Source organism: Argopecten irradians, chromosome 3 (genome assembly GCF_041381155.1).
Source record: "Argopecten irradians isolate NY chromosome 3, Ai_NY, whole genome shotgun sequence".
In the NCBI taxonomy this organism is placed as follows: domain Eukaryota; kingdom Metazoa; phylum Mollusca; class Bivalvia; order Pectinida; family Pectinidae; genus Argopecten; species Argopecten irradians.
In genome coordinates this window covers 26,677,153-26,700,894 of record NC_091136.1, presented here as the reverse complement: position 1 = coordinate 26,700,894, position 23,742 = coordinate 26,677,153, and the positions used below count along the sequence as shown (strand labels likewise).

General features: G+C 35.5%; 1 protein-coding gene across 1 annotated transcript in view; it reads right to left on the bottom strand.

The window, feature by feature from the left end:
- Window positions 1-18,904, bottom strand: part of LOC138319598 (protocadherin Fat 4-like) — a 41,327-nt gene extending 22,423 nt beyond the window's left edge. Inside the window, 23 exon segments of the mRNA XM_069262746.1 lie at window positions 228-398; window positions 897-1,064; window positions 1,177-1,389; window positions 1,506-1,582; window positions 2,010-2,339; window positions 2,929-3,151; window positions 3,739-3,885; window positions 4,199-4,345; window positions 4,839-5,009; window positions 5,311-5,472; window positions 5,826-5,950; window positions 6,295-6,421; window positions 6,761-6,963; window positions 7,467-7,689; window positions 7,970-8,131; window positions 8,757-8,859; window positions 9,189-9,424; window positions 9,881-10,030; window positions 10,462-10,653; window positions 11,034-11,153; window positions 11,678-11,954; window positions 12,390-12,619; window positions 18,107-18,904. Of these exon segments, the coding sequence (XP_069118847.1) occupies window positions 228-398; window positions 897-1,064; window positions 1,177-1,389; window positions 1,506-1,582; window positions 2,010-2,339; window positions 2,929-3,151; window positions 3,739-3,885; window positions 4,199-4,345; window positions 4,839-5,009; window positions 5,311-5,472; window positions 5,826-5,950; window positions 6,295-6,421; window positions 6,761-6,963; window positions 7,467-7,689; window positions 7,970-8,131; window positions 8,757-8,859; window positions 9,189-9,424; window positions 9,881-10,030; window positions 10,462-10,653; window positions 11,034-11,153; window positions 11,678-11,954; window positions 12,390-12,619; window positions 18,107-18,904 (4,755 nt within the window).
- Window positions 18,905-23,742: the final 4,838 nt, after the last annotated feature.

The window sequence follows — 23,742 nt, the reverse complement described above, 5'->3', positions numbered from 1 at the left end:
TTTGTTTTTCCTACTCATGTAGTGTTTATTTGTTGGGAATGCGTGATAATTTTTTATTGTGTTATAACGAGTAATCTTACAGTATCCGATCCACGTGTATGTTCGAAGGTTGACAATGCCAGACTGCTATTTGCCGAGAAAACCACGAGCGATATAAACTTCAAACCAATATCAGAATCGTTTCTTTAGTCTATACAGAAAAGAAAATTTAAAATTGATACATGTACCTTCAGTTGACCATCAACTATTTCGAACAGTCCAGTGTCTGTTGATGCTATTCTGTAGGTAAAGGTCTGTCCCTCGTCAGGATCAACTGCAGTGAGAGTTCCAATGCTGATATCTTGCTGGTTTTCCTGGACCCGGATCTCTGATGCCGATTGACCATTAATTAAAAGATTCTGTGAAGTAAAACTCAAACATTTAAATACTAAGCTGACCATTTGTTCAAAACTTTCCTATATTGTATAGCGATTAAATTCCACGAAATCCACGAAATTTAAATATATGTAAAATATTGAAAAATTCATTGGCGAACAACAGTTTGAATGATTGTAGGAATTTAACCTGTGAGACTAAGGCCTAATGGAAATTGCAAAATACATGTATTGCATCCGAAAATTTAATATACTGTACAGTATTAAGTGTTGCACAGTTTAAAAAAAATCCTTGCCCATTAATTTAAGTGAAAGAGTGATTGCTTTTTTTCTAAATTGAAATGATTTTATTTTCAATTTGCTAAGACGTTTGAGTTTTGTTTATTAAATTGCAATTAACCAATAATACTTCAATATAAGTGCAACAACTGCTGGGTTGTTTAGTTTTGTCTTTATATACGGCTGCCTGTTATCAATAACCCTTAATCGTTATAAAGGTTGACGACACGCAAAGTACTTTACCTTCGGAGGATTGTTTTCGTCCATTACTTTGATCAGAAGTTCCTGTGTAACAGTCAGCCCTCCATGGTCCTGGGCTGTCACCGTTACAGTATACTCTGATCTCGTGGCATAATCCAAGGGCTCGTTGAGCAAGAGGTTACATGTACAAATTGTTACTGGGGACGCCTCCTTTAAAGCAATATTTATAACATTAGGATTTTTTTTAAAATACATACAAAATTGAAAGCATATTTCAGATAAAACTGGATCGTTCAGATACAATTTGTTTTCATTTGTTTACCTGTTCTAGACAGGCAACATCTGTCACTTTAAAGGTACTGCCAGCGCCTGTAATGGTGAAGATCAGACGATCTCCATGGTCAGGATCAGTGACTGTTACGACCCCAACAGTACTGTAAAGATCAGCGTTCTCGTTCACTTGTAATTCAATATCTCCCGTAAATAATGGTGACTCGTTAATGTCCAAAACCACAATGGTTAGTGTCGTATCAACCTATATAAAATATAATGTTATTGACTCAAACAGGGATGGTTTCTTATTCTAAATTGCAAAATATGTCAAGGGAATACTACATCGAGTTATTCTCTTTACGTATATGATGCCTTTACAATAAATATGGACCTTCGAAATGGCCCCTGTGTATACAAGATTGAGCCCAGGATAGACCCGGCCGCTGATTGGCTGGCTAATTATGGATTTCAAAAGTAAAAATGTTTTCTGACAGGTAATTATTCCTAGATAACCATAATATCAATTTGGAAATTCGTATTGAGATTTAGGTTCAAAATATCAATTTTGATAATGAATAGGTAAAAACATTAGAATTTCCGGATATTTTAGTGCAAAATGCGCCTGATTTCAATAAAGCTACCCTGGTTGGAGTTTGAGCAGAAGGACCCAAACTTTTTTTCTATCTAGTGTTATATGAGAACCTAGACTTTAATTATAGAACACAATACCTAACTAATATTTCTTTGTTTTAATAATACAGTACAAAACTTTAACAAAGTTTAACACTGTGGTCTATGTAAAATCATTTAGTTGGTTGCTCTCTTTACGTATATGATGCCTTTACAATAAATATGGCATTCCTAGCATAGGATTTTAAGGACTATAAAACGCTCCGGAGTTTAGGCCACAGGGCCATTTTAACGAATTATTTACAATTTTCGTGCACGTATAAGCCCCACTGGAGTATAAGCTGTAGTAGTTATTAAAGGAGGATGTTTTAGCAAAGGTTCTCAACATCATACTTACTGATAGCGGATTTTCTCCGTTGTCTGTGGCCCTCACAGATATATTGTGAGAAGGAAATTCCTCAAAGTCGAAGACGGACTTCGTAAATAATTTAAAACCACTTTTCAACTCAATAAGACTATTGTTGTCGGTAAGTTCGTAAGAAACTGACTGTCCAGCATCTTCCTCAATAGACGTCAATGTACCTGAAGTGAAGAATGACTTGGAATGTGTAGGACTGTATACAGCATAAAAAGAGGACCGGGTGCTGTCCGGTTGTTATAATTAACCTGGAGATGTTAGTTTTGAATCCATCACGGCGACATGCTTTGGAAACGATACGGATATATTCCAATTTATAAGTAAGGTAAGTGATCCTTCTAGTATTTTATTTGAAATAAATTAGAATGCCCATGACATATCATAGGAGCATTCAAATGTATACTAGTAGATGAATGTAAATATGTTAATTACCAAACCAGAATAAGTATTGGTAAGTTGTTTGAGTTTTTGAGAATAAAATATAGTGCAAATACCTATGGTACAAAATAGTTTCCAAAGGAAATAATGAATAAATTAGCTCTCCGGTTAAAAAAACAATTAATCAGATATACAAATAAAAGTTTGGCATAATTTTAACCACAACATTTAGTTTTTACATGTGCAATCATTCAAAAGTCGCGAATGCTACTCAAAATATATATTGGTGGTATATATAGTTAGAGTTTAATTACCAAGGTATTTTTAATGGGGAGAAAAGGTTCAATTGTTCATATAAAACATGTTCCTTGTTACCTATGAGAGTACCAGCAGGGCTGCTTTCTCTGACAGTGTTATCTGGAAGACGAACGGTGTGTGGGGCATCGTTACTGTCCAGTACCTGTATCGTAAAGACTTCTGTGATATATAAAGGTGGCGATCCACTATCTGTGACCTTGACCTCTACTGTCACTGAAGGTTCAGATTCGTAATCCAAGTGACAGGTACCTGTTTCACATTGAATTCTTGACTGCGATACCTGAAACAAACATATATTTATAAATAAAAGATTTCAGCTATTCATTCATTTAGACAAGATAAAAGCAATTCGAAGAGTGTTAAAGTTTAAACACTATCAAATTATCTCATGGATTTTTTTTATTTTTTTTTCAAATAAAAATTCTATCAAGACTTTGCTTATTTCGTTTTAATTTTGTTATATTCACTTGGCCACTTCTAGATTTAGATGACTTTTTAATGGCTTCAATGTACTGTAAATGCTATTTCAGAGTACTCAAACAGTGGTTATAACGGGAAAACTGTCATCGATAGCATTAACATTTGTAACGAAATCAATTTAGTGGAAAACTGAAATTAAATCAAACTTAAAATGTGTACTGGTACATTGGAATTCCATTATATAGGTAAGATTTATCATATACAATACTAACTGTCGCATATGAAATTACGTTGATTTTTATGTAAAAACAAATCATTTCTATTTTGATTTAATTCTTATTACAGAATACTTGTTAGATACAGGGCTTTACTTCTGTACGGAAGTCCAATGTAAAGTTAAAGCATTTTGATGAATACTAAATCATTTATTAAGGAAGTCATACTTACCTTTAAAATATCTCCATCAATAGTAAATCGTCCCTTTGAATTGTTGATTAAGGAATATGTTAATGTTTGGGTGGACTCCCGACTATTATCAGGATCCTTTGTACTCAATTTCCCTACCTCTGTTCCATCTGCGCTGTTCTCTGTTACCTATTATATGAAATAAATGATACGGATAATGTATCTGTTCCTTTTCTCATTATTTCATCATTTTTGAAAATCATGTGATATTTCAAAAGAATTCCACTTTATTGCACTTCAAAACCACATTCTGAAAGTCTACACAAAACAAAGTATGAGTTATTCCCGTACATAAACCTGCTTTGACGAATTCAATTTTTATTAACATTTGGATACTGGTATATCAATGCCAATTGCAACTATGGTGTTCCTTATCTATAGTTATTGATTTACGAAGTATTGTGTATAAATGGATGATACTTTCCATCGTGTTAGACAATGCCAAAGTCGACGGAGCTTCATTTATATCTTCCACATACACAGTGAACATTTTCTCATACAGCAGTTTCGGAGTACCATGATCTTCCACAAGCATAGTTATTTCGTAAGTTTGATCTTTTTCGTAATCCAGATTAGCCGCCGAATATGTCTACAAACACATATAATCATTAAAATTAAAATAACTATATAGTAAAATATTTCAATAAAGGACAGCGGAAAAAGTCACAGGTTGAAAGGTATTGAAATTGGTCCTTCGGGACCCTAGTTAAGTGGCCTTATTAAGCAGGTTGCGTTTATTCAGAGGTGGTCACTAAGGCAGGTTTTACTGTAATTACATATGCAATTAGGTTCGGAATGAATTGGTATTTCAAGAAAAATGTGGAAGGAATGTGATAACTGTATGTAAAATTTGAATATTTTGTAGACAAATTGAAAAAAACGAACTAACGATAAAGAGATATTGTAAATTAGAACACAACCTTAATAGAATAAATTATCATAATCATATAACTGAACTTTTAATACATGAAATCTACAAATGAATAGGTTTACTTTTCTTGCATAATTCAGCTTTGTACAATAGATGGCGAAAATTGTCTTCCTAAAATTACTTTGGCCTATGCAAATTCATGGAATGTTACCTTTAGATTGCCGTTCTCGATGATGAATTTTCTGCCAGCAGAATCGATGAGGAAGAAATCGTGTCCTTGGTTTAAATCTTCGTCTACAGCCGTGAGTTTTCCCAACGAGTAGTGATTGGCGTTCTCAGGTACACTAATATTACCAACGGATTCTTCATTTATCATTATGTCCTAGAAAAAGCAAAAAGTCGCTCTTTAATCTGTTTCTCCTAGTTAAAAATTGTACGCGTTTTGAATACTAAACTATCAAATTTACCTCTATCCCTTTGTTTTTTAACGTTAAAATGTTCAGATGATCATTTTATGCGATTCATATGACGACATGCTACGGCGAAAATAATATCCAATCTTGGCTTACGGATAATCTAGTCTACTTTAAATGAAGATAAGTAGCAAGTGGTCATGGTTTTTCATATTTTCATAAAACTGCAAAGACTATAATTGTCAACGGACATCTATTTTATAATCTTACCACAGGTGGATCGTTCATGTCTACCACTTGTACAGACATATGTTCTGTTGTCTGGAGGCCGCCTCTATCTGTCGCCTGGATGCTGATGTTGACCATTGGCTCCATTTCATAGTTGAACTCTCCCTCCGCAGCCACCGTAGCGGTACAGACCAGGTTAACACCCTACAACCAATGTGTTACGTTGGAGTGATGCTTTATGCTACAAAAGGTATTGTATTCCAGGCATATCGCACTTTATATGTTAAGATCTCAGACATCCTGTGTAGGGTCAAAATTTTCGTGATTTGAACTTAGATTTAGAAAAATTAAAGCGATCTGGCTTTAAGGGTACGAGTCAATTTTTCGCGATCATGGCAATCCCTGCGCAAATGATCGTCACACGGTAATAATATATCGATTATTACTACCATGACTGTACATGCTCATAGAAAGTTTCGATGATAATCAAAATATATTGTCATACTTTATTTTATTGGAGGGTCTCGTAAAATGTTGTCCTTGACAACTGAGATTACCTGTCTAACGATACATCTTTGTTGAACTATTGAGATTCTGCCCCCGGCGTCCTGCGGTAGACTAAGTGTTACTTCGTCCTCCCAGTCTACATCCTCCACAAATATAGTCCCTATCATGGCAACACCTGGTATGAAAACGAAGTGAATATGACAATTTAAACAACGCAAGCTAGTTTTACTAATCTCCAAATAAATATTCACATATACTTAATGTCATAGCCATTAAGTCATATCTTTTTGACGTTTTATTCATTTAAAATTTATATTTCTATGTATTTTATTTGCCAATTTCACTTGTTGGATGCCTGGAATGTTTTCCTCCTCGTTTTTATAATGTTTAATTGTAGAAAGACACAAACAATAAGAAAAGACGTACGAAATGTATGGTGAAAATTATTCGAACGGTCACTCTCTCCTATAACTGAAAAATGGCAATGAAAAAAAATCTTAAACTAATAGATACTATTACCTTTTATATTTTCTCGGACTAGAGGTTTGTTATCCTCAAATGGTATCTGGCCGTTGTAGGATTTCAAATGGATACCATGTGGGTTTTCATTCTCGTCACCAACTTTAAAATTGATTGTGGATACTATCTGAAATAGTTCAGACATTCTAATATTGTTTCGTTTGATAGATTTAAAAATAAACATGTACAACAAACGAGCTTTTTTTCGCATGTGATTTAATATCGCGACCCAAGTTCATTCTCGAAAGTTTGTCTCCGCGAATTACCATACAGATCATAGTTAATGAGAGAAATTTTCATTTAATATTTTCAATGCGCGAATTTTCTAATCTCCGAGAACTTGTTTTGAAATGGAAAGTGCGAAATTATATATCCACAAATGAAAGTTAGTTTACAGTACATTTGAATTTATTCTTATGTAGTAATTTAATGCCATTATCCATTTCGTTAAATGTCTATTACTTACCGATAAAGGCGGCAATCCACTATCGGTCGACTTGATATCAATCTGAAATTCCCTTTCGGTATTTTTCTCATAATTAAATGTTTCCCGAGAGAACATATGTGTCCCCGACACGTAAAAGAGTTCAGTTTCACCTCCTACGAGTTCATACACAAACTTAGCCTGGCGGTCCTCGTCCTGTGTCATCAGTTCAACCAAAGGTTCTCCTTGAAAACATAATGTGAGTACATTTTTGAGAATAAAAAAATGTATTCGACTAAACAAATTAAAACCCCAAAAATTCATATATATCAAAGAAAGAATCTTTTTAAATGTATTCGTTTTATCAAGCCCTAGTGTAAATGTAAAATATACATTCCTATCAGGCATCGAACCCGGATCTCCGGTGTGAAAAACCACGTCTCTACCGACTGAGCCAAAGTAGCAAGTTCCTTCAGTAAAGTGACAGATACCGTATTTAACAGTTATATGTACAAGCCACACCAAACCGCTCTTTTTACAAAATAATACTGCGAATATTTCCTGGCCTTTGTGATATTTTCTTACGACACACTGGAAGCCATTCAATTTTGGTAAAGTACTTATATTTCTAAGCAGAATTCCAAAAGAATGGCGTAATTTTATAATTATCCATTAAATATTAAAAACAATCAGTGAATACCAGACAATATATGAATTCTGAGTCTATCGTTAGACAACTTGACCTCACCTGGTGGTACGTTTTCGGGAACATCTGATGGATTCATAGTGACTCCGGCGGGACGGTCGTTAACGTTACTCAGGTAGATCGGTACATCGAAGTAAGAGGATTTCGGGCTATCATCTGTGTCTGTCACCATTACTGTCACGGTAAGTTTTCTCCTCTTCTCTTTGTTTAATACGCAATACCGGCCGCCATCATGAGAGCATCGACTGTCCGACTCCTTAGCAACCTAGAATATAAAGATAATGCTATTTCTGAAGTATGCAATGTATGTTTTTCAATTCCGGAGTCATGTCAACCTGACAACTATTTGTTAATGATTAAGAAAAACAAAAAAGGATTTTTTAGAGTTTTTCACTATGATCTTATAAAAACAATTAATTGGCTTATTTCAAAACTTCAGATCAAGCGATACATTTTGTCGCCGTTTTCGCCATTCCATTTCATTTGAGATACAGATAATTAAAGCAATTGAATTTTACGCCTAAATGAAACAATGGATAATATACTCTTAAGCATCTCTCGTTGTCCTTGTCGTATATCTCGAAGGTGCCTTGGTAAGAGTCGACTAGGATAATGGTAACATTGCTGCCAGACTCATCGTCCTGTCCAGTTAGACATCCGACATGTGTTCCGGCCAGACTATTCTCCAAAATGGTGTCGGGAAACAGCTGTCAATATATTATAACAAATATTAAACTAAAATATGATACATTGTAAACTTGCAATGGAACAATGGGAACTCTTCAGCCCTAATGCACTTTATAGCCACATGTGTTATTTTTTGTATGTTTGTTTGATTAATTAACGGCATTTAAACAGGTAGAGTAAAGTAGGGACGTCCTCCCATGTCATGCGGCGTGCAGCGTGAAGTAGTGTGCGGTGCATATTTTGGGAGACTGGTATATTCATGTTGTGTCTTCTTGTATAGGTGAACGCTCTTTTAAGATGGCCCGTTTGAGCCTGTCAAATTACAACTACCTGATTTAATAAGTTGTACATTTATAAATTGACAAAGTGTACATGACCATTTACTCCTAAGTAGTACTTCGTTTCAGTGAAATTCGCATGAAATATAACTTTAATGATTAATGCTTATACATGTATGTACTGTATATGCGAAAGATGGTTTTCATTATACGATAAATAAAAATATATTGTTTTACTTTATGTGTATTATTGTTCTAATTTAAATAGGATACCGAAACACACTATAATTTTAATAACATATTTGCAGCGACCTGTATTTCACCGATGATAAAAAATACAAACATTAGATTATATGATGCGACATACCGTTGCTGACGTAGGTGGGTCGTTTCTATCCAAGATTCTAAACTCAAAGGTGTCTTCCACAAACAGCCCATGCAAGTCAGTACTTCGGATTACAACATACCACCTACACATGAACAAAATTTAATACAAGATACTCTACTTTATTTTCGCGAGATTTAAATTTTCGCGGGATACAAAATTTCGCGAGAGAGTTCGAACTTGAATTCAATGTTTTGCTACATTTGCGTATGCTCAAACTCGAAATTCGTAATGTATTAATTTCATGTAGTCAATAGTAGAAAAATCACAGAAAATTCAAAATATTAACATATATATTGATGTTTTTTCACAAAGTGAAACTGAAAGAGATACCTTTACATAACACAAATGTGCGCATTATACACGAGGCTTTACGATGAATCCTGGTGAGACTCTGCGACTAGATTTACTTACACAGTTGGCGGTTCCTCATAGTCTGGTTTGACTCTCATTACCAGGCGATGTTCCTTTACGGATAGTCTGTTGGTAGGGTCACTCATGATAGTGTAGTTATGCTTATCATATCCATCCACATCTTCAGTGTTCATGTAAGCCACGAGGGAACCTGCCTCCAAACTCTCATGGATGAGTAAATTGTCCACTGTTACCTTCAAATAGCCATCGTTAATTTGACTTTGATGAGATGGAAACTAAAAGGATTTTTTTTAATGAAATATATCAGTAAGCTCAATTCTAGGGGAAACTATTCTGTGGCATATTTTTATTACTTAAAATATTTCAGCTCTGAAAAGCATATTAAACCTATGCGAAAATTTGCAACAAAAACATTCCAGCCCGTCTATAAAGGACGTCAAAGGGCCAATGCAAAAACGTCTATTATAAACATATGTCTTTATACAGAGTAGTAGATTGCATCAAATTGAATTGGGTTGATAAATTTGTCCTTTGCACACCAGTGTCCTTATTGTAGAGATGTAGAGTGCATTGGTAGTTTCAGCTTTTTATCCTTCTTGATTGTAAATGTTTTTAATAATCAATTTGCTAAAAAATAAATATTCTTTAATGCCCCACTCTCCCTCACTCCCATTCTATTGAAATGTCCAAGAAACAGAACTTCCATCAAATTGATATTAAAGACTACTCACCTTTGTGGGTGCGTTATTAGCAGGAGCACAGAAGATTTTTGGCTGTGTCCACTTCCCATTAGCTTGACATGTGATATAATCAGGGCTCCCACTCAGCTCCCAGTTAGTATAGTGGGCACAGGAGGCGGTACATTTACTACCATATTTGTACTGAAAAAAATAAAGCTTTATTCATGGCGATTTGTATTCTAATTACATCATATTTGTTTAGATGGACATTATGTTTGATTTTTAAATGCTACGAGTATATTTACTGATAAATTGAAATTGGCTGTTCAACGATATCCAAGTTCTTGTGCGTATTCACAAATGTACAACGGAATCATGCGTATCTGCAGATATACTCTCGAATCGTGGGTATCTGCAGATATACTCACAGATGTACTCTAGTACGTGCGTATCTACTTTTATACTCACAGGTGTACTCTAGAATCGTGCTTATCCGCATATATACTCACAGATGTACACTCGAATCGTGCGTATCTACAGATATTCTCACAGATATACACTCGAATCGTGCATATCTACAGATATTCTCACAAATGTACACTCCAATCGTGCTTATCCGCAGATATACTCACAGATGTACACTCGAATCGTGGGTATCTACAGGTATAGATGGTATGCGGTGCAGGACAGTGTTGTACCCGAGGGGTGGTACAGTGTACAGGGTAACACGTCACTCCATCAGTACCCAGGATGTACCCCACATTACAGGAACACACAGCCTGGTTACAGACCTGCGTACACTTCTCATGGCACGTCTTTACTTCCTACAGAAGCAAAAACATTGCAGTTTCTAATTAAGATATAGAAAGCAACATAGTTTTATCAGGATTATATCTGAGTATTTCGTAAATTTATCAGTTACCAATAGTTACCAGTTCGATACAACTCAATTAACTTAAACAGTATCGCATATATATGGTATTATACCGACGTATGCTAGTATTGAAGTTTTCAGTGATTATACCAATACTAGTCTTAACAGTCCAATACTAGTTTGATTCACATATTTTGAGTAAGTACTCACGACATTATCGAAAAGAAACAAAGAGTATGGATCGAAATTTACAGGCATGGTATAATAAAGGAAATAAATAAAATGGATAGAAAGCATGATATCTTGAAAACAATTGAAGAACTATCCTACTATTGATCTTGGACATTTCTGTCCTCCACATAATGGTGGGACTTCCATAACACGTTTACGTATCTGTACTCCTTGGTCACAGTTACGTATACAGGCTTCCCAAGCATGCCAATCAGACATCTGGAACAAACGAAGGTCTCAATCAGACTCTTAGCATGCAATGGTGAAGAATATATGCACGCACAACGTTGCAAAATTCAAACATATATATATTCAAGAAATAAAAATATATATGTTCAATGTTCTTCAATATATATGTGATGAATATATATATGTTCAATATTTACTCAAATATATGCGCGATGTTTTAAATATATATACGATATTTTAAATATGTGTGTGATAATTTTAAAATATATATGTGATATAATGCATATTATATGTTAAATACATGTAGTAAAAATATATACATGCGATAATTGCATTCTGGATAAGGTTTTTAACAATGGATTTCATTGGCTGGTACATATAACATGGTAGCATCATTAGTATCATAACAATTTTCAGGGATGCAAAATTATTAAAAAAGAAAGTTTGCTATTCGTTAAAGATGATATCTTTGGTCCTATATCATTTAGCATTAACCTTTTAAAGTCTCATTACATGTATATCCCACACCACTTGTAATATAGGATGACACCAACCTGACAGTTTTGTCTTGCTCTATGTGAAGTACAGCTCTGTGTCTCCTCCAGTGGAACCTCACGACATGGGGCACCACCACAATAGGCAGGGGTCAGTAACGTCCGTGTCCTCGTGGCTAACCCATCACCACAGTCATTGCTACATTCTGACCAACTTGACCATTCGGTCAGAGAACAATCGACCAATGCATCCTCCCGACAGTGCCTTGTTTCGAGCAACTTGGGACACGCTGTCCCTCCACACACCGGCTGCTTGGTAACGTTTCTTGTTCTGGAGCTACACGAAAAATGATACTGATAACTTTATCAATCTCTCATGTTCATGTGTGTAGTACTTAATACTTTTGTATTTACGAGTTGTCCTACAGTTGTATTACATGGCTACCAGTACAGACGCTTTATGAAGAGTTACCGAATAACTAGTTAGTTTCGCGAGATGATATTTTCACGATTTAGCGGGACACTGCTAATATCGCAAAAATTTGGCCCGCAAAAGATTGAGAAATGATTGAATCATAAACATCCCGAAAGCCAAATCATGAAATTTTAAAACCGCTAATATATTTTGATCCGCGAAGATAACTTCTATACAATATATTCAAACCTCAAGCTTTACCTAATTTTCTGATTTCTTCAGCTGATTATCCTTATCCTTCATAACAATATGCGATAGAGTCTTGTTTGCTGTTCCTGTTCTTGTTTGATAACTTACCTGACACCCTCGCCACATTCTGTTGAGCACGGACCCCAATCTGTCCAGGCAGTGACACTACAGTTCACGGTGCAGCACGGTCCTGTACAGTTCGCCTTCTGCACTAGACTTGGACAAAGTTTTCCTTTGCAATTACTTTCCGTGACCACTCTTCTCGTCCGGTTTTTGGATCCCTCTCCGCATTCACCATTGTGTAGTAGACAGTTTGTCCAACTGGACCACGGACTCACCTGAAAAGCATAAGGTTGAAGTTGTATTTGAGGAATCATAAATCACTTTCAAGTCAAACATTTTAACAGAAAATGTGAACTGACTAGTGTGAAAACTGCTTAAAAAATACCCAGACAGGAGTGGGTCGATAGTCAAATTATCCCTAGGCAATCATGTACCTATGTTCAAGGATAGTTTATTCTATCAAGAGATTTTATGAACAAACAACATATTGAAAACTATTTTTAAAAATATTTGCGATCGGTTTTTATGAACTGTTTTGTTATATTTGTTGATTTTGCTCTGAGATAACGAAACAAAAAACAATCGTAAGTTTATACTTAGTCAAACGCTTATGACATTAAAAACATTATGTCATATATGAATGGATAAGCTTTGAAGCTTGGTGTAGAATTTAGTGCAAATAGAAAATATTTTTATTTTTTATTTCTGTTCTTTCAACTAAATAGGATGTTTATCATCATATTTCAAAGTATAAATAATCCAACATAAATGGAAATCGACAAAGGTTAACGAAATAGAGAATTTAGTAAAGTTAGTAGGTTTCTTTTCTGGTATTATTTTGTCTTTCGATAGGCTGAAGGAAGCAAATGAATTGATTAAGTAATAGTTTATATATTTATATTCCTATATATCAGTGGCTGTAGTAGCAGTATTCTATAGATAGCGAAATGACAGCAGGTCAATAATTATATCGACATTTGCATTGAGTAATCTCCTTCTGAAAAAAACGTGATGTTGCCGGTAGAGTGGGCAATGACAAAATAAGTCGCTTTGCAACAGCTTGGAAATTATGGGATGTTCGCAATTACTGCTATGACGGATAAATAGAGACGCGTGATCTCTTTTCACCTGTAGGTTAGCAAGATTTCAAGATTTCACGATTTTTTTTGTTACTCTCAGACACATGAAAATGTGTTACATGAGGACATAATGATATACATAGACATATACATGACAAGATGGACACAAAATATACATGTACAAGATATAAAAATACATAGAGTTATAATAGTGTTTAAAGTAATTTCATTATCTTTCTTAGAAAAATTGCGAATTTGTTTAAAACTTGGATACTGCAGATATTCAATAGACGTTCTAATTTAAAAAAAAAAGTAGGATATTTGGTGTAGTACTGAGCAAAATATGTTTCTCTAATAGCTTTAATTTCCCTTTTTGGACATTTGAAAAGATAGTGAAATTCATCTCCGATATCAACTTGACATAAATTACATATTCTATTTTCTTTTGGGATACCGAGCAATCGTCCAGTTTCAATAGGGAACTTTATATTTGAGGTACGAAATTTTGTAATAGTAATTCTGTTTTGTTCCGATAACTTTGTTAAATAACTTTCGAAAATAAATTCTTTTTTAAATTTTGAATAAAACAGACCTTTGGACGAGGATTCTATGTCTGCAACCCATTTTTGTATAAAAGCGTCACGTAGACGTTGTGCAACTTCATGCTTATAAAAATTTGCATTCATAGGTATTTCATTATCAAATATATATGTGAATCCAGTATCATTAAAAATTTGTTTAACACGATCTAACCATTTAAACCGTATTTGTCCATTGCGACTTAAACTCGCCATTAGTCCATATAAAATATTACTTAATTTATTTTCATTTAACAAAAGGTTGTTCCAAAAATTTAACATTCTCAGCTTTACCTTTACTTCTAACGGATATCTTCCCAATTCACCATAAATCATATACCCAGGCGTGCTAGCCCTAACATTTAAAATTCTTTTGCAAAATTTAAGATGGGTTTGTTCTAAGATCTTTAAATCTTCGTAACCCCAGATTTCTGACCCATATAACAGAATCGGTTCAACTAATGAGTCAAATAGCTTAAGTTGTAGATCTACTGGTTTTGCCTGATTTCGGATTTTTTTTTTTAATTGAAAATATAGATTTTTGTGCCTGTTCTATAAGCTTCTGTCTAGCCGCCACAAAATTTCCGTTAAATTTAAAAGTAATTCCGAGATATGTAAAGCAGTCTACAATTTCCAATATTTCATTATCGAGTATAAAGTTGTTTTGCCGTCTACACTTTATCTTGCTAAATATCATTACTTTAGTTTTATTAACATTTACTTCTAGCTTCCACACTTTACAATATTCGCTGAAATTATTCAGTGCAGCATGCATACCTTCAACACTTTCCGCAAAAATAACAGTGTCATCAGCATATAATAGTACAAATACTTCTAATAAAATACGTAATTCTCTGGTTATAATCTCATTAAGATTTTGGAGAGAAGTACTACCTTTAGATATCAAAAATTCCTCCAGATCATTAAGAAACACCGAAAACAAAAATGGAGAGAGATTTTCACCTTGGCGTACCCCAACTTGACAAGGGAAAAAGTCAGCGGTTTCCGAATGGAATTTCACACAGGATTTGATATTATCGTACATATTGTATATTATTTTGAAACATTTACCCTTTATACCACTTTTAATCATTTTCTTCCAAAGTCCTGTTCGCCAGATAGTATCGAACGCCTTACGAAAATCAACGAATTTGCAATAAAGTTTTTTACCGCTTGATGTATAAAGAGATATCAAAGTATGCAAAATAAAAATGTTGTCCATGGTTGAGTGGTTTTTCCGAAACCCTGCTTGATTTTTAGATAGTAAACTAACAGTATCGGAGTATTTATTAAGTCTGTTATTAATTATACGTGTAAATAGCTTTCCTAAACAGCTTATCAAAGTAATGGCTCTGTAATTATCGGGGTCATGAGGATTTCCTTTATTTTTATAAATGGGTTTGATCACGCCGATTGTCCAACTTTCTGGTATTAAACCAGTTTCAAATATAATATTAAATAATTTACAATACATTGACATTAATTCGGGAGACGAAAATTTGATATATTCATTTAAAATGTTGTCTTCACCAGGCGCTTTACTATTTTTCAGCTTAGAGACACAAAATCCGGATTCAGGAGTTTATTTTTTAGTCCACACACATTCAGGAACCCAACGTCAATACTGCCCAGGTGTCAAGTTTACCTTTAAAAACTACTATGATAATTACGATCCTTACCAACAGTTATATTCCATGGCTGATTTTAAATATTAACCTTGACTCGTAATTAGTTGTGTATCTAGTACATTTTGTCAAAATATCCGGGAAAAAACCATACAGTTTTCAGTCCACAGAGTTCGGGCCATATTTTCTCACTTAATAACCATAGCATTACGTTTATTATCATGTAATAAGTAATGCCATCGCTTGTTTGACTAGATTGGCATACAAATAGTAATTGTAAATACATATCCTATATATAGGAAGGTGGCATTTATATCATCACAAATACTTCCGTTATATACTTTTAATAACATAGAACATGAAACAAAGACTTATATTGAGAGAATATAACCGCTGTATTAGTAACAAAGTATCCAGATTTGCGGAAAAAGTATGAAATCACAATTTTTACATGTATTTTTTTTTCTCAGACATCTATTGAATATAACAAACTTTGACGAAGTATGATGTAAAAATCATTAAAGCCAAACATGATTTTTAAAGCAAATTTTCAGTTGTACAATATAAAATGAACAAAAGATCTAACTGCACAGTAAACGTTTTTTAACGGTCTTAGTTAAGTTAAAACCTACGCATTTAAAGCACAAGGTATTCGTTCAAATGTTGATAACTTTTGGTGATGAATAACATTTAAATAAATCTTCATTAGAGTATGAAAATCACGGCGCATGTCAATCTAAAAACAGTCTTCTTACTGTGCTTAGATGTCATTACAGCATGGGATATGTGCATTGACGTCTCCATAATGCTATATTTGCATGATATAATTTATCAAAGATTAGTCATGATAAATACACACTTTTATCAATTTAATTATTTTCAAGTGCACCTTCGAAATTATATATAAATTATACATGACAAATATCACTAGTTTTAAAAAAGAATTTTACCTTAGGTAGATCCTATTGGTATTAGAACTCGTGTTATGCTATGTTTATTGTGGTTTTCGAAAACGGCTTATAAGATATGATTATACTTAACTCTGGGCAATATTCTGGTAGGAGCGATTACATAGGATATTGTTACTTTACATACCTTGGAGGTCATTAATCAAGATCTGTGTATTGGTGAGCACGGAGTTCATCTCTCAGCAGTTTTAATTAAAAACCCGATAGAGGATATTTACATATACCCTGATAGATCCCGTGATATTATCCACTGTATATGTTAACATTAACTGTAAACAAAGTCATTAAGGAATATATATAATCCCATTTGCTGTGTAATAGTAATTTTTTGCTGCCAATACACGAACAGTTTTATTTGTAACTCGTAAATGTCTGCATGAGTCATTTTTTAACGGAATAAAATCTAACGATTATATATATACCAGGTACATGTTAAAATCGTTGCTTAATTTGAGTGTTAAACAAAATGGTGAATAAGAAAAACATAGGGAAGCGCACTGTTATCAGATGTTAAGGCCATAAGATACGTATACTAATCACCCATCACCAAACGACATACGCTGTCTTATGTATCTCTACCCCTAAAGGGTAGAATCTATTTGCAGACCATCATGTACAAACAGGACATCATTTTCTATTTGTGTACTTTCTTTTTAATATCGTAACTAATGACATCCTGGCCACTATTCTAAGGTGAGACACAAGGGTAGGTCATAGGTAAACACCAAAAACTAATACAGGGTTAGGTGTGTAGCTACCCAATATAGGAACATGTCGTATCCCTCTCGACCAATCAAATTCTGAGTATTTGAGGTGGGATAATTCTCAAATCATTTCGTTTGAATAACTCGGTAAGGAATTTTTAAGCGCGGCACAGTCATTGGCCAAACTAAACAAATGGCCAATATATATATGCACAACAACTTTTAAACACAAAAGTTGTTGTACATTGATATGTTGGCAAATAGTCTATTTTTTCCAATGACTGTGCCGAATTTTGAATTTCCTCAGTATTTTCGTTGCGTTGTATTTTGAGTTTTAAATATTACGTAATTGTAGTGTATATTATTTTCTAGTATCAAACAAGCCTTACTGTAGGTTACAATTCAGAAAATCACGAGGACCACAGCAAAAACATACCCAATCTCTTAAAGACCGCACACCGTTTCAAAACACTTTACTGGATACCTCTGAATGAAGTTGGCGATAACAAAGGAAACTGTAAATGACCTGAACACTTTTCTGTGTTTTTGAAGCAATGCTATAATTTCTATTTTTAGTTCGTTCTTGGTTGATGAATTAGTATTCCTTTATATTTTGTTTCATAACTAAAGTTTGAAAAAAATGTCTAAAGGTCACAGAAAAGAACTTACTTGACATAAGTTTAGTCCGTTTTATTCATCTATTTTAATTTATTTATCCCATTTTCTTTCATGATTTTTCTGTTACTTTTTGTTGTAATCTGAGTGAAATCATAAATGTATTCAGAAAACAATAAGTTGACATACTAACCACACAGTCTATATGTATGTAGTTAGAACATTCGCCGGTCTCCAAATCATTCGGATCCGAGCAAGGCTGTCCACCACACTCCGCTCGCTGGACAAATCTTGACCGATACAGATGACCGTTCCCACACGTGGAATTACACACTGACCATTCACCCCACTCTCCCACATGACAATCAACCGGACAACAACCTGTGTAACACTGTCTTTCGTCCGTCGCTTCAGAACAAGGTTTCCCGCCACAAGCCGGTTCTTGCGTGACACGTTTCCGCCTTGTCTGGACGCCCTTTTGCTCACATTGGCCAACACATGGGCTCCACTCCATCCACCATTCTTCTACACAGTCGCGATAGCAACAAAGATTGCCACACTTTCGTTCATGGACATGCATGCTGCAGTAACCACCACACTTGGCAAGTTCTGTGACTTCACGAGTCCTCTTCGTGTGTGCTTTTTCGGTGGTATTATCGCACTCACGTGAGCATATACTGTAGGACCATGCTGACCACGCAGTATAACGACAATCCTGGGCACAGCACCATCTATTGCACTCAGCTGACTGAGTGGTGTTGACGTCACACTTCCCGCCGCACGCCGCTTCCTGAAGCACTCGGCGCGTTCTCACCGTCACTCCATCGTCACCGCAACTCCTAGAGCACGCTCCCCAATGGCTCCAATCACTAACGATACAGTTTGAGGGGTCGCATGACGACGTAACGCCATCACATGCAATAAACAATATAGTCAACACAACGCTCCATATGTCAATATACTTGAAATATTGTCCTATTGAAATACTCATTTTACATATATTAGAAACAAGGAATATGTTTATATCCAAAAATTGCTGCGTCTCGCCCAAAACAACTTGTTTACGTTTTTTCTAAAATCAATTTCCCATTCTATCGTGATTAGTTGAAAGTTCCGAAAAAGATTCTTTACATTAAGATATTCCCAACTATCTTGATTTTTAACCAATAGTGTCGCATTATTCCCGTTTCCTGTTGTCTAGCCAGGCGTGAGGAAATACAGCGTGACGTTGGTAGATACAAAAGTCACACTGGAAACAGGATTTTAAGGAGGTGGGTTATAATAAAAACGCAGTTTGACCAACTTATTGATCTAGCTAATTGAGAAGAAGAGTTTTCTTTAGTTGTGTATTCAGTAGACAAATCCTATGATACATGTATACGGAACAGCTGGTGGAGATGAGAGATCGCCATAAAATGAAAGTATGACATGTGTCAGAAGTTTTATGTGATGCTTAACCTAACAATGGCGATCAGAATACTCCCGTAGATATTGAGATGATGTATTTATATAAGAAAACTGTCGTCTCGCTGTGATACACACGCCCAATTTAACACTGTACAGAAGCCTAAAACATCTATCATATAACAATGGCTACTATAATACACAGACACAATGTCTAGTTTGATCGACTATTCGGGCGTTAGAAACTGTCCTGAGTGGACTAAGAACGTCTCGACACCAAAAATGTCAACCGAAAGCAATCGAGACAGTTTTATTGTTGTATATATTTGTTTTCATACATATGAGGTGGAAATTGCATACACTTTTTTGCCTTAATTTAGTTGAACGACAGGAAAAAATTAGTGAATTTTAAAGATCTTAGAAGTATGACATAAATTCAAGTATATGAAAAAGTATTTTTCTTTCAAAGGTTCCCGTACAAAATATACCAAAATATTGTTCTATCCCAAGTTCTGATACTTGTTTTAATCTGAATATAAGCAATAGCTGTCCCTGTATTCAGATCTTATTCAATACGCATTTAATTGTATGATTTAATATTTTTGTGATGTTACTGTTGAAGTGTTGCAGCGGGTCGGGAGATTTAGTGAACTGAATTGCTCCTTGTAAATTTCAAACGTGCTTGTAGGATCACATAATTTTTTTCTTCTTCATTTTTTGTGTGTTTTATTTATTTATTTATTACTGTGACAACTTTGATTTGTAATTAACAGTATGTGGTACCCCCAAAAGGTTAGAAACAATTGTTTTTATATCACATTCCATCGAAACTTAACATTATCAACGGTGACGTCGTGCTCCAAAGGGGAAAAGGATTCACAGACCACATGCATTAATATTGTATACCCACATACCGAGTTGATAGGTGGTGAGATTGAAATAGATTTGAACAACCGCATAAGGAAGCTTTTGTGTAATGGTTTAAAATCAGACGACATTTGTCAGGCTGTCGGACTAGGAACAGATGTTTAGGAAGATAGATAGGAAAGAAGAACCCCACTGTTTCATTCATACATCAATTTATTACGTTACCATTGGGAAAAGTGATACATAGATTTGTTTTTTCATGCAATAATGTTATAATCTGTGACTCATAAAACCACGAATAAATATCAAGGCGATGTTTCTAGCAATTTTAACACTGTTGTTACCTCTTTGACTTTTCAAAATAGTAGCAGATCTTGGCTTGGATTAAAGCTATTGACTTAAGATTAAATTTTCTTTTCGTATCGAAATAATGAAAGTCCTTTGAAAACTCGAGACATTTTGAAGACCAGTTTAACATGTTGTGTCACTGAAGCATGCCACCAAAGACACCATGCAACAATTCCCACCCGGTCACATTATACTGAAAGCAGGCAAACCAGTCATCCTAATTCCTCACCTGTATGCTGAGCGCTAAGCAGGAGCAGAAACTACCAGTTTTATAGACTTTGGTGTCAAGGGAGACGTTAGGAAGAAGAAATTTGGTTTAGAAGAAGAAGAGAAAAGATAATATCCTAAATTAAGTCGCCTTTTAAGATCATGCAACAAGGGCAGCAGGTACAATTCTAGCGCCCTACCTGTAGTGCTTCAGTTTAAGCGATCGCTTCTGTTCTGTGTCCTGGCCGAGACAAACTATAATCTATAAAAGTTATAATAAGTAGTTTCTGCTCCTGCTTAGTTCTCAGCGTATGGAATAGGACGACTGGTTTGCCCGTTGTCAGTATAATGTGGCCGGATGGGTGTGCTTATCTGGTGTCTTCGGCGACATGCTTCATTGGACATCACTATAAAAAGGGCAAGAGTTCCACTATACTATTACAAGATGACACAACAGGACAAGAGGCCCATTGGGCCTGTATCGCTCACCTGTTTCAGACTAAGAACACAAGCTACCAACTTGAAGGCTTTAGAATTGATTGTTTTAACGGATTTTAAAGAATTTGCTATATTTTCCCTATAGGGCCCCGCCCTCTGGCTCCTGGATAAAACAGCTCCACCGTTTATACAAAATTGGTTCCACTTCACCCAAGGAAATGTCAGGCTAAATTAGAACTAAATCCCTTCATTCCTACAGAAGAAGAAGGATTTTAAAGAATTTGCTATCTTTCTCCTATTTGGCCCCGCCCTACAGGCTCCTGGGCTACCAGACCCACCGTTTTAACAAAATTGATTCCCCTTCGCCCAAGGAAGATTCAGACTAAATTAAAACTAAATCCCTCTATTGCTACAGAAGAAGAAGGATTTTTAAGAATTTGCTATATTTCCCCTATTGGGCCCCGCTCTCCAGGCCCCTGTTTGGCCAGACCCATCGTTTATACAAAATTGGTTCCCCCTTACCCATGGAAGCTTCAGACTAAATTAGAACAAAATCTCTTCATTGGTACAGAAGAAGAATTATCAGGAATTTGCTATGTTACCACTATTGGGCAACACTCTCCAGGCCCCTATGGGCCCCAGGCCCATAGTTTATACTAGATTAGTTCTCCTTCACCAAAGGAAGCTTCAGACCAAATTAGAACTAAGTTCATACATACCTACAGATGAAGAAGGATTTTATATAATTTGCTATATTTGCCATATTGGGCCCACCCCTCAGGCCTCTAAGTAACCTGACCCACCATTTATACAAAATTGGTTCTTCTTCACCCACGGAAGCTACAGACCAATTAAGAACGAAACTCCATCATTCCTACAGAAGAAGAATTTTAAAGAATTTGCTATATTTTCCCTATTGGGCCCCGCCCCTCAGGCTCCCGGGGCATGGTCACCGTTTATACAAGATTGGTTCCCCTTCACCAAGGGAGCTTCAGACCAAATTTTGGTGAAAAATCATTCTGCCGTTTATGACTAGTAGTGATTTTTGTGAAAAGCTGACAGACGACGGATGACGGACGCCGCGCCATGACATAAACTCACCCTTCGGGCCAGGTGAGCTAAAAATACCGCAGCCTCCCAAAACATACATCCACACACTACAACATAGTGCAAACATGGAAATCCGTCCTTAAATGATCCTGACCGTAATAGAATGTTAATATGTATAATAAACCAAACCAAGGCCAATGGGTCTCCGACGATGAGGGAACAACATCCAGAGCCTTCCCTTCCGCAGCGAAAGCTGAGCTTATGTCCAAAAATGAGGTGAAGTCAAGGGAGGCGTTAGAAAAGTTAGTTTTGAGAAAAGGTCATACCGTAAATTAAGTCGCCTTTATCCATCATGTTTCAGATCATATCCCAAACTTAGTCGCCTTTTCCCATTCATCTGCTCTTTTGTATATGGTTGCTACAGCTTTAGATGTCGACGGAGTCGAGGAAGTGGTACGGAAGATGACGGCAAAAAATGCATTTGAATATCACATATGATAGAAAATACGGCTAGATTTTTCGTTCAGCTTCGATTTGCCGACTTATATTGATGTATAGTTTATCTTCTAAGTGCAAGTGATAGCTAGATTGGTTTTTGATTGAATGATTAGATTAACGTCATGTTAACAGCCAGGGTCATTTAAGGATGACCTTTCTTGTATGCGATGTGTTGCGTGTGAGGTGCGTGGGTGTTTTTGGAGACTGCAATATGTTGACGTTATGACTTTTTGCAATTATGGATCTCTTGTCCTTTTTATAGTGCTATCTCACTGAAGCATGTCACCGGAGTCACATAGCATGATACCATACTCGGGTACATTATACTGACAACGGGCAAACTAGTCGTCCCACTCTCTTTATGCTGAACGCTAAGTATAAACTGTCGCTATTATGGACTATAGTGCGTCTTGGCCAGGGGACAGAACTACCAGTTTTCTTCACAGGGGTTAATGTTCAATGAAATGTTAGAAGAAGCAAGCCAATTAAGAAGAAGAAAAGGTAAGATCGCAAATTCTGTCGCATTTTACGAATCATGCAATGGGGTCAAATTTGGTTGTGTTTATTAGGTTTACGTTCTATTAACAACCAGGACCATTTAAGTACGGCCCCTATGTAAGCAACGTACTTTGGTGTGTAAATGTCTGTATGTTTTGGGAGACGGCGGTGAATTAGTGTTGTCTCTCTTAGTAATAGTGGAACTCTTGCACTTTTTATAAACGTTATCTAACTGAACGATATCGCCAAAGATACAGGACAAGCACACCTCATCCGGTCACATTAACCTGACAATGGACAAAGCAGTCGTCCCATTCATTTATGATGAACGCTAAGCATGTTCAGCTCCTACCACTTTTATAAACTATGAAGTAAATGTATCTCGGTTAGAGAACAGAATAGGCCAGGCATTTTTTTCCATTAAAGGTTGGATAAAATGATAAAGATTTCTCAACTGAAATTAATAGTGCTTGTACCTTTTATCACATAAAAAGTCCACTCAAATCCCTCCATGGCAAA